This window comes from Dipodomys ordii, unplaced genomic scaffold (genome assembly GCF_000151885.1).
Source record: "Dipodomys ordii isolate 6190 unplaced genomic scaffold, Dord_2.0 Scaffold201, whole genome shotgun sequence".
In the NCBI taxonomy this organism is placed as follows: Eukaryota; Metazoa; Chordata; class Mammalia; order Rodentia; family Heteromyidae; genus Dipodomys; species Dipodomys ordii.
This window is the reverse complement of record NW_012267417.1, coordinates 2,083,869-2,094,534: the sequence shown is the minus strand read 5'-3', so window position 1 is coordinate 2,094,534 and position 10,666 is coordinate 2,083,869. Positions and strand designations below refer to the sequence as shown.

The window sequence follows — 10,666 nt, the reverse complement described above, 5'->3', positions numbered from 1 at the left end:
GGGGCGGAAACTAGGGCCCTTGGCAGTGGGATACAGGAAATATTTTGGAGGTATTCTCTCTGGGATTTGATAACAGGTTGGGAACGGAGGTTTGGCGGAAGGCGCCGACTTGGATGGGGTGGGGGGGAAGGTGGAAGGGAGGCAGGGCAGCTGCGGAGGTGTGGGGTGTGCTGTGTGGTTTGGGACTTGAGGCCCAACAAGCAGGCCAGGAAGGCGCAGGGCATGCTGGGTGGGGTTCTGGTGTGTGTGTGTGTGTGTGTGTGTGTGTGTGTGTTCGTGGGGGGCCTGCTTCCCCTGAGCAGCTGGCTCTGGTTTAGGTGGAGTCTGCCGAGGTGCTAAGTCCGATTTCCTCCCCAGCGAGTCAGCTTTGCGGTTGCCAGGCATGCCTGGCTGGGCCCCGTGGAGGCACTGGCCTGCACCACACACACACACACACACACACACACACACACACACGGGACCAGTTGGGTAGGTGGAGGCACTGGTCTGCACCACACACACACACACACACACACACACACACACACACGGGGGACCAGTTGGGTAGGTGGAGGCACTGGCCTGCACCACACACACACACACACACACACACACGGGGGACCAGTTGGGTAGGTGGAGGCACTGGTGTGTACCACACACACACACACACACACACACACACACACACACACACACACACACGGGGGACCAGTTGGGTACCCATCCTGCCTGCTTCCTCCCTCCCAGCCTTCCTCTCTGGGCACCTCAGTCTTCACGGAGGTTCCCTGCCGACCTGGCCGGCGCCTCAGCCCTGCAGCTTCCCATGACCTCAGTCAGAGAAGCTCGGGATCAAGTCGAGGCTGGTTTTCCAGCAGGCCTCGGGCCAGACCGCAGGCGTTCACACCCGCGTCCCAGCCGGGCAGGGCAGGGCAGGGCGCGGGCACAGCGGAGGGGCCCCTCTGGGCGGAGGGTCACCCCAGACGCTTCCAGCGCAGCGCCTCGCCCCCCCCCCACCCCCGCCACCCTTCCAGATCCACCTGGGGGCCAGCGGTGTCTGAGCACCAGGGTGACTGCAGGCTGTGCGCCCTTTACCGGGAGGGAGCTGGGTGAGCAGACATAAGGGACTGGCTCCCATCCCAACTGGGGATCCGCACTTGCTCCCGATCCCCTCTGGAAGTCAAAACCCTTCCCAGCACCCATCCAAAGCCAGGACTCTCTCTCTGCGGCCATTGGAACCCTGAATTAAGATTCCTTCCACTTGCCTCTGTTAAGCCCTGGATTCCCCCCTCCTCCCTTTTCAACACTATTCGGGTATTCCCGGATCCAGTCCGCCCGCCTCAGCCCAAGGCCGGGCTGCAGACACGCGGGGCTCCGGCCCATCATGCCGGGAGGGGCGCAGGCCACCCATCGCCGGGGCGCACCGAAGGAAGGGCGGGCTTGGGGACATTCCTGAGGTTTGCGGCGGTGGCAGAGAGCATGCCTTCAAGGGGCAAGCTCCCAGAGTTAGCTTCCCTGGGCATTTACTTCATGAGCCGGCTTTCTCTGTCCCTCAAAGAGAAAAGAAACTTGCTTGGGAAATAGATTATCTTCCCCCGTTGGGCGCAGTAGGTCCCCCAACTCGGTTTTGTGGCCCCCGCTGTGGGGGGATTCCAACGACGGTTGGGCCCAAAGGGCCTGTTGGAAACTCGCAGAAAGTTTAAAGTTTATTGGAAACAAATTCTACCTCTAATCTCGGCCTTGTATTCGCCTGCAGGGGGTACTGAGCGCAGCCCAGATCCGGGAGGGAGGGGGCAGCAGGAGGCCTGTGCCAGGCTGTGCCAGGCTGTTGCCAGGCTAGACCTCTAGCGCGGGCTCCCCGTGGCCATCATTCCAGAGTAACAGGCCACCGAGGACCGAGGAAATGCCAAACAGCTTTCCCTTGTCCCAGGCTCCTACTGAGGGGTCCTGGACTAGTGTCGGGGAACCTGCACTGCCTGTCACTACACAGCAGAAGCATGTTCGTGTAGTCCCAGAAACGCTAGTGTGTCTCCTCTCTCTGCCTCCTCGAATTTGGGTCCTCTCCTCCTGCCCCCAATCCGCATATACCTTGCAAGTTAGGTTATTTAATCAACAGAACTGTTTTGCTTAGCCAATCAAAAACAGGAACCTGTGTAACTAAAAGGCTCACCTCAGTGCTTTATAAATTTTTAGGGAAGAGCCAAGTGCTGGTGGCTCACGCCTGTAATCCTAGCTACTCAGGAGGTTGAGATCTGAGGATCTAGGTTCAAAGCCAGTCCAGGCAAGAAAGCCTGTGAGACTCTTATCTCCAATAAGCCACCAGAAAACCGGAAGTGAAGTTGTGGCTCAAGTGGTAGAGCGCTAACCTTGAGCTAAAGGGCTTAGAGACAGCGCCTAGGTCCACAGTTCAAGCCTCATGACCGACCAAAAAAAACCAAACCAAAACAAAACATTTTAGAGAATAAAAAAATATATGGATTAGCTATTGTAAGACTTCCTCTGAAATTTCTTTCAGCCCAGCAGAATGTCTTAAACTATTTAACTAAAAAGCTGTTCAAAGAAAAAGGCATTCTTGATTTTTAGCACTGAAAACCTAAGAATGTCAGTTAGAGCTGAGCTTAGGTGCCCCAGACCTGTAATTGTAGCTACTCAGGAGGCTGAGATCTGAGGGTCATGGTTTGAAGCCAGCCTGGAAAGACATAGCCAAGAAATTCTTATCCTCAATTAATCAGCAAAAAAAAAAGCCAGAAGTGGAAGTGTGGCTCAAGTAGTGGAGCACCAACCTTGAGAGAAAAATCTAAGAGCATTAAGTCCCAATGCCTGCATACACACACACACACACACACACACAAGAATGTCAGTTGGGTATTATCTGTCAATGGCAGAAAGGCCTCATAGCTACATAGAGATGCTTCTTGACTCAAAATGGGGTTAGGTATCCAATAAATTTCTTGTAACATGATAAGGACCATAAACTGAAATAGCACTTAATATATCTGACTAGACATCACACATAGCCTGGCTTATCCTAAACATACACAGAACACTTGCAAAAGCCAATATAGTTAAGCATCTTCAGAGACTATCATACCATTCTACATCAAAATTCAGAGTAGGATTCCTAATGTATGTGATGCTGGAGAACTGGGGGGCAAGTGGCTTGCAAGCCACTTGCTCTGGGGAGCACTAAGTGGAAGATGCTTTGCAAAAGTAGGTGGGTGATGTGGCAAGGTTATCCCAGTAAGGAATGAAGGAAGCAGAAAGGAACTGGGGAAGACCTCTATGCTGAGTTCTTTGAAGCATCTGCATCTCATTGGATCTTAAAGGGTCAGTGAGAATCCATTGTTAATTGGATTTGTGACATAATAACCTATGGAGTTATATTTCCTCATATTTATTTAAAAAATTAAAAAGACCTTAAGGCAGGTAGTGATATTGATGCTGTCTAGGGGAACAGATTCATTTCTGACTTTTAAAGGATTAAAAGGCAGGAAAGTGTTTAAGGCACTAAATTTACTTGTAAGTGAAAGGAAAGCCATGAAAGAAAACAACGTTTCTCCATGACTCTATGTGGAGAAGGGTCTCAGTGAGGAGTCCAACAGTGTCCTCTCAGGAGGGCAGTAATAGGGATCCCCTCCCATACTTCCTCCCCTGAGCTTTGTGGGGATTACTTGTTGGCTTGTGCATGCTCTGCCCTAGCTCTTTTCATTGGTTGGGCAGCCACCTGAGGAATTATGGGAAGAAGGATTTGAGCAGGAGACCAAGGTATTATGGCAACATCAAGCACCATGATGAGCCACATGTTATAATGTCCAACTCTTTCTATCCCTATTTGCCTAAATCCTATGATCTATTCCCATTATTTCACAAAAGAGACATTAACATCATAAATGGAGGAAAGATAACTATAAGAATTTAAAAGTTGCAATGCAAAGAATCCTACATTGCTGTTTCTCATTTTCTGTGCACTGATGAAACATCTCTTACCAACTCATCTCTGAAAACCAAGGATCCTTTGCCTAGAAGACTTTGAAAGGGGAAGCTGCAATACTTGCAGATGGTGTTAATTTCCTGGAAGAAGTGGTTTCAGGGCTTTATGGGAACCTGAGGAATCCAAATGCTAAAGACTTTCAGGGTCTTGCCTCAGTTTCCAGGATTAATAGCTATGTGGTAAGTGCTAGCAGCCAGAAACTGTATCATTATTTTAAAAAGAAGACAGACAGACCACGGCAAATAGAATCATGGAAATTTGAAGCTGGAAGGTTTTTAGCAATGATCTCATCGCTGTGGTTTTGAAAGTAGTACTCCACAGAGCCACTGTGGTACTGCTTGAACCAACAAATCTCTATTTTAATTGTTTTAATAATTGAGCTTGTGATTAAGATAGAGGTTCATTTACTTAATAAAAAGTTTCAACACTGCCAATTCAATCCATCCCTGATTTAAATGGAAAATGGAGGCTGAAAGAAGCAAGATTTTCCTGAGACCACCTAGTTAGTTGGCAGAACATTGTGACAAAGCACCAACAAGGGGAGGGGGAAACAGGAAGGATTTTACAGTAGAACCTTCAGTGTCTGCTAGAATCTGGATCTTAAATGTGCCCAAAGGTCTATGTAGTAAAGACTTGTTCCCCAGGGTAATGCTATTGGGAGGTGGGAGAGACTTTAGGAAGAGCCTAGTGGGAAGTCTTTATGCCGTTGGGCGTGTGTCCTTGAGAGGGATAATGAGATCCTACCCTCTCTTTTTCTTTTTACTTCTTGGCCAAGGGGTGATTTTGTTTCATCACAGAGCACTGGCTATGATGCATTGTGGCATCACAGTCCTAAAAGCAATGGAGGCTGACTGATCATACACTGGAACCTCTGAAACAGTGAACTCAAACAACCCTATTCTCTTGATAAACTGAACACCTTAGGTATTTGTGAGCATATGGAAAACAAATATGGACATTTGGTACATGACTATACCTGACAATGTGGAAATGCCTTCAAAATTCACTTATGGAAGTAGGTTTGAAGTAGGTTAGATAAAGCCTAGAATCTGTAAGAGGAATTTAATATGGTGGGGGGCTCAGAAGGCGAGAAGAAAGACAGGAATGTGGATACAGATGTGTTGAGGTTTCAAATGAAAATGAAGATTACTGGACACTAGACTAAAGGCCATTCTTTTTCTTGGGGGGGGGGTCTGGTTGTGGGGCCTGAACTCGGCCTGGGCACTGTCCCTCAACTCTTCAGCTCAAGGCCAGTGCTCTACCCCTTGAGCCACAGCACCACTTCCGGCTTTTTTCTTTTTTGCTTATGTGGTGCTGAGGAATCGAACCCAGGGCCTCATGCATGCAAGGCAAGCGCTCTACCACTGAGCCACCTTCCCAGCCCCTAAAGGCCATTCTTGTTTAAAAAAATTGGCTGCAGTTTGTCCTTGATCTGGTAATTTATAGAAAAATGAGCTTAAAGGTCTAATTTATCTGCTGCTGGCAATTTCAAGGCATCACTATGTTCAGGCTGTGGCAGGGGTATCAGTGGATGCTCTGAGCCCAATTTACTATGAGAACAAAGAAGGGCAAAGAAGAAAGAGTTGAAAAATTGGAAGCTAGATAAGAAAGACCCTTCTTTATAAGTGCACACACAAGGAGGGTGCAGAGACCAGTAAACACCTGATCTGCATTTTTGAATGCCATTGACAAAAGTCCACTTAAGAGCATTTCTTCATATTTGAAAAGCAGAGCTAATATTTGTGTAACTGGAACTTTGTAATCATAAGATTGTACTCATGTAAAAAAATTAAAGGTAGTTTATTTTGTGAAAAATGTATTTTATTAAAACATCTGAACTATACTTGTCTAGTATGTAAGTTGAGATGAGGTAATATCTACTTACTCTCGGAGCTCCTCCAACAGCTAACCACAGTAAACTGACAGCATCTTCATGTGTAGTCTACCACCACACAGTCTGTACAGCACATTCATTTTGTAGAAAGCTCCCTACTGGAAAATACAGCATCTGAGAAGTCTGGACATAGTTCAGATGCAAGTAGAGAGAAGATCACTAACTCTAAATAACCTGCAGTTGTGTTCTGTAAACTAGTTCTTAATTATTACTCACCCAAGAAGTCAATTTAGTGGGTTATGAAAGAATTAGCACAAACATATGCTAGAAGAGAAAGATATCAAGCATGCTGCATGCCTCACAAACTGAGAGAATATTTTAAAATATATTAAGCCAATAATGATCACATTCCATTTCTGATATAAATTACATAAATTAACTTCAGCAAAATAGTTTTAGTTAAAAGTGTCTATTCATTTCTTTTTCCTAAATAAACACTACACAAAGTTTTATTTACAATAATTAAATCACAATAGTTGTATAAAAAGTTCAGGTGCCAAGGCGCCAGTGGCTGAGATCTGATGATCATGGTTCAAAACCAGCCCAGGTGGAAAAGTTCCCATGAGACTCATCTCCAATTAACCATTCAAAAACCGGGTGGAGCTGTGGCTCAAAGTGGTAGAGCGCTAGCTTTGAGCGAAAGAGATCAGGGACAGTGCCCATGCCCTGAGTTCAAGCCCCATGACAAAAAAAAAAAAAAAATAGTACAGCTGTTGGTAACGTTATCTTTGATTTTGAGCTGTTAGAAGAATTTTAAATTTAACACAAAACCATATATTCACAATACCACAATAACTCAGTATTATTACTATTTCCTAAAATAATTTAATAGTCATACAACAAATCAGAGGTTTTGAAAAACAATGAGTGGCTTTCCAAAGAAAAACCTATCAGTGTGTAAGTGATTTGGGAGCATGAAGTGACTTATAACTAATGGAATTTGAGAAGAGTGAATGAAAGCTCTTTTAAAGTGCAAGGATATGCATAGTGATGTGGTCCAAATCCAGCAGCTTCACATTAAGAAATGGATCCAATTCTAGGTCACATTAGTGAGAAGTAGGGGCAATGCCATAGGTCTCAATAGCAAATTGAATAATTTTTTAAATTTCAGAAGATGTTATAATACAGTTTCATTTTATTTTTTATTTTATGCAGTGGGACCTTCCTCACTAGGCAAGTGTTTTCCCACTTAGACTATACCTCCAGATCTATGATTGTGGTTTATTAAAAAAATACCAAATTAAATATTGTAGAAAACAAATCCATGATAACATTTTAAATGCTAAGAACCATGTTCAAGTTACTACCACTAGTGTGTAACTATATCTATAAATTCACATACCATACACAGTACTGTAAACATTCATGGCAGCAGTTCCCATGTGAACTAATTCCCTGACATGTGTATACGTTATTCTCTCTGTGTATTGGTTATGTTTTCATCTGTATCACTTGAGTTAAATGTCTTCCACAAAAACTTCTCATTGGACTTCCAAAGGGAAGTTTCCAGCTCTGCTTTCCTTTTGGAGGACACAGCAAGGGGGGCTTTTTCACACAGAGTCTCTATCACTGCCAAGTCGGTGAGTTTGTTAAGATTGTCGTCATTCTGCTCATTCAAGATGTCCCAGAAGTCTTTTGGCTTCTGTTTTGCCTTTTCCATGGGCCTTGAAAGAACTTTTTTTGGCAGTTGTGTGGCACTGTTCTCATGACTTTTAAAGAGGTCATCAAGAATAGAGGTGTCACCAAGTAAGCCTTCCACAGAAGGGCTTTCTAACACTGGATTGTCTACATTTTTGTTTTCCAACTTGAAAAGGGGTCCATTTCTTGAAACACTCATTCTTGTGAGGTGCTGTTGGTTTTCCATGGTATTTTTTAACTTTCTCTCATGTGTCTCAGACTTCCTGTTCAGAGAGCAGGAGGCTACAGGGTCTTTGGGTATTTGGTTCTTTTTCCCACTCTTAATCTCTCCAGTGGAGCTCATGGGTAATTTCTTGGTTTCTTCATCAGTAGAAAGTATCTCTTCTTTATGAAAAATATCTTTATGAAACTTAATTGCTTCTCCTTTATGTATTTTTAGGTTATAAATTTGAGAAATCTTTTTGGTGGAATCATTAAATGTTGGACTTTTAGAATCTGGCAGCCTTTCTTTTACTGGAGATTTTCTTTCTTTGAATTTTTTCCTGACTCTCCCTCCTTCTTTGTGTGTAGATTCAATGGATATTGAAGCAGATTCCTCAAAAAGTTCTTCAACCTCTGGATACTGAGAAATATAAAAGTCTCTCAGCATTTTCTGTCTTTCTTCTGATGTAGCATTAGCTATACATTTAGCAAATTCCTTTGCTGAAGGTAAGTTATAATAAGAGGCCATTTCTTCAAATTGTTTTCTAAAGATTAAATGAATAAAACAAGTGGTTATTTCCAATACATTTTATTTTCAAAGAACTCATCAGTAATGGGAAATGCATAGGCAAAGGAATGTAACTTTAATCCTTTAGCATATGCCTTAATTCCATAGAGTCAATGTGTTTTATCTTAGGAGAATATGGCCTCTTTCCTTAAGCTATTGAAAAAAAAAACAATCTAAGCTCATTGAAATCACCAGCTTTCAAGGTTATTCTGATTTATACTATCAGGTATTTCTGGGGAAATATGGGATCTCAGCATGCTACTTCTCCAGTGAGCCAATTTATGACTGACAGGAGAATCATAATTCACACAATCTACATTTGAAAATCTTTATTGCATTCAAGCCCCATGAAAGAGTATTGCTAGAGTTTTATGAACAAAAGAGAAAATTCTGAAAAATTAAAAACAATTTTCCCTTCCTTTCCTCTTTTTGCTTTGTCCACAAATAATGCAGAAATTTACAAGGCTTGAGTTCTTCTGTTGACAACCCTAACTTCTCTCCCCCCCCCCAATTGTTCCAAATTCAGTACAGATAGTTACTTGGAAGTGAGCTTCTATTTGCCAGGTGTAATCCTAGCACTCAGGAGGACAAGCCTAGGCTCCACTGAGAGACCCTGTATCAAAAACAAACACCCAAACCAAAGACCAAAACCCAAACTCTAACCTCTTCTGCTAGTCCCCTCTTCCCTGCTGCCACAAGAGGACAGTGAGAAGGTAGGCCATTTGCAAGTTAGGAGAGAGAGGTTCCTCACCAAAGTCCAAACTGATTAACACTTCATCTTGAACTTCCTAGATTCTTAATCTGTGAGAAACAAATACCTGCAGTTTATGCTACTCAGTCAGTAGTTCTTTGTCATGACAGCTGGGCAGACTAAGAGGGTGTTTTTTTTCTAATGTTGAGGCTGGACTTCAAGGGAGCCCAATGTTTATAAAACTTCTTTGAACAAAACCACAATCATGTGACAGTGCATGATTAAGATTCCCAAAGTTTAAAAATTACATTTATTCTTCATATGTTCATCCCTTGAAATGTTCATTCATTCATCTAACAATATTTAGAGACACCTGTTAGGTGCTCAGTACGATATACCAGTGAAGAAGACCCTGTTTCCTAGCTTCATTGAGTTTGCTGTCTGGTTCAAGCAGCGGTGGACAGGACAAGTACATGAAAATCCAACTAGAAAATAATGACAGTGAATTGCATAGAGAAAGTAGTAAGCACAGAACCTAACTGATGGTTAAAGGAATAGGGTAGGGAGGGTTTTCCCAAGATCACATCAGTCAGGTAAAGACAGGGAGAGAGTTTCCTTACACACAGAGGGGCAGGAGAAACTGAGAAAGAGGGTGGCAATCATAAGGGGTCTGTATACCAAGTGAAAAAGGCTGAAATTTTATTGTGTGAACAGTGTTATAGTATAAGCTAAAATAATTAATTACTTTTAATGTAGTAAGAAGGCACTTTGATGTTACTATTTTGAATATTTTGTTTTTCTCTCTTCCGGTCAGATTATATAAAGTTTGTGTTTCCTTTGATTTTAATGGCAACCTACCATGCATGCTTACATCTGTCTCTTATACTTTCAGATAAGCATCAGGGCTTCAGAACTCACCACACTGTCTTGTTAAACCTTCCAAATCCAGACACTTTACTCTCCTGATTGACAGCCACTCTCAACTCCAACAGAATATTTAATAACACAAGTACAAGCTCCCCAATTTCTGTCCTGGAAACTGTCAATGTTCTTCTTGGAATGTAAGTATGTTCTTAAAAGGTCCCAGTTTTTAACTTCAAATGAAGTAATAAGTTATTATTTTGTTTATTAATCATCTCCAAATCCATTTTCATGGCCTTTCTAATAAATATTTGTGCTTGCAAAGATTTAGTAACTGGCAGGGTTATAAGCTGATGTCTTTTATTTATCCAAGATGGGGTGGTGTCATGGTAACTGCCAAAGTAACTTCATTTCTGCTGTGCTAAAACCATGACCTCATATGTGGCCCTGGGTCTGTCACCTCTGGGAAGAACTTAGCCTAAGAAGTCAATTAGTCCACAAGATTACTATGGAGAGAATGAGTTATACTTATCATTCATTTTACTTTTGCCCCTGTGTGTGTGTGTGTGTGTGTGTGTGTGTGTATGTGTGTGTGTGTGAACACAAATGCACGCACACACTCTTGTGCTGATCTCTGGGCTTGAACTCAAGGTGTGGGAGCTGTCCCTTAGCTTTTTTCAGGCTAGGGCTCTACCACTAGAGCCACAGCTCCACTTCTAGTTTTTATTTGGAGATAAAAATCTCAAGGACTTGGGCTGGGAAGGTGGCTCAGTGGTAGAGCGCTTGCCTTGCATGCCAGAGGCCCTGGGTTCGATTCCTCAGCACCACATAAGCAAAAAGAAAAAA

At 43.2% G+C, this 10,666-nt stretch overlaps 1 protein-coding gene across 2 annotated transcripts in view; it reads right to left on the bottom strand.

The window, feature by feature from the left end:
* Positions 1-5,747: 5,747 nt before the first annotated feature.
* The window catches only part of Ercc6l2 (excision repair cross-complementation group 6-like 2), a 63,761-nt gene continuing 58,842 nt past the window's right edge, over positions 5,748-10,666 (bottom strand). The window contains exons 17-18 of one of the 2 annotated variants that reach the window (XM_013034933.1): positions 7,204-8,245; positions 5,748-5,956 (exon numbers count right to left, since the gene is read on the bottom strand). In XM_013034933.1, coding sequence (XP_012890387.1) covers positions 7,273-8,245 — 973 coding nt within the window. In that variant the 3' untranslated portion in view covers positions 5,748-5,956; positions 7,204-7,272. Of the gene's footprint in view, positions 5,957-6,638; positions 8,246-10,666 lie in introns of those variants that run through there. The other variant, XM_013034935.1, reaches the window with a different exon arrangement.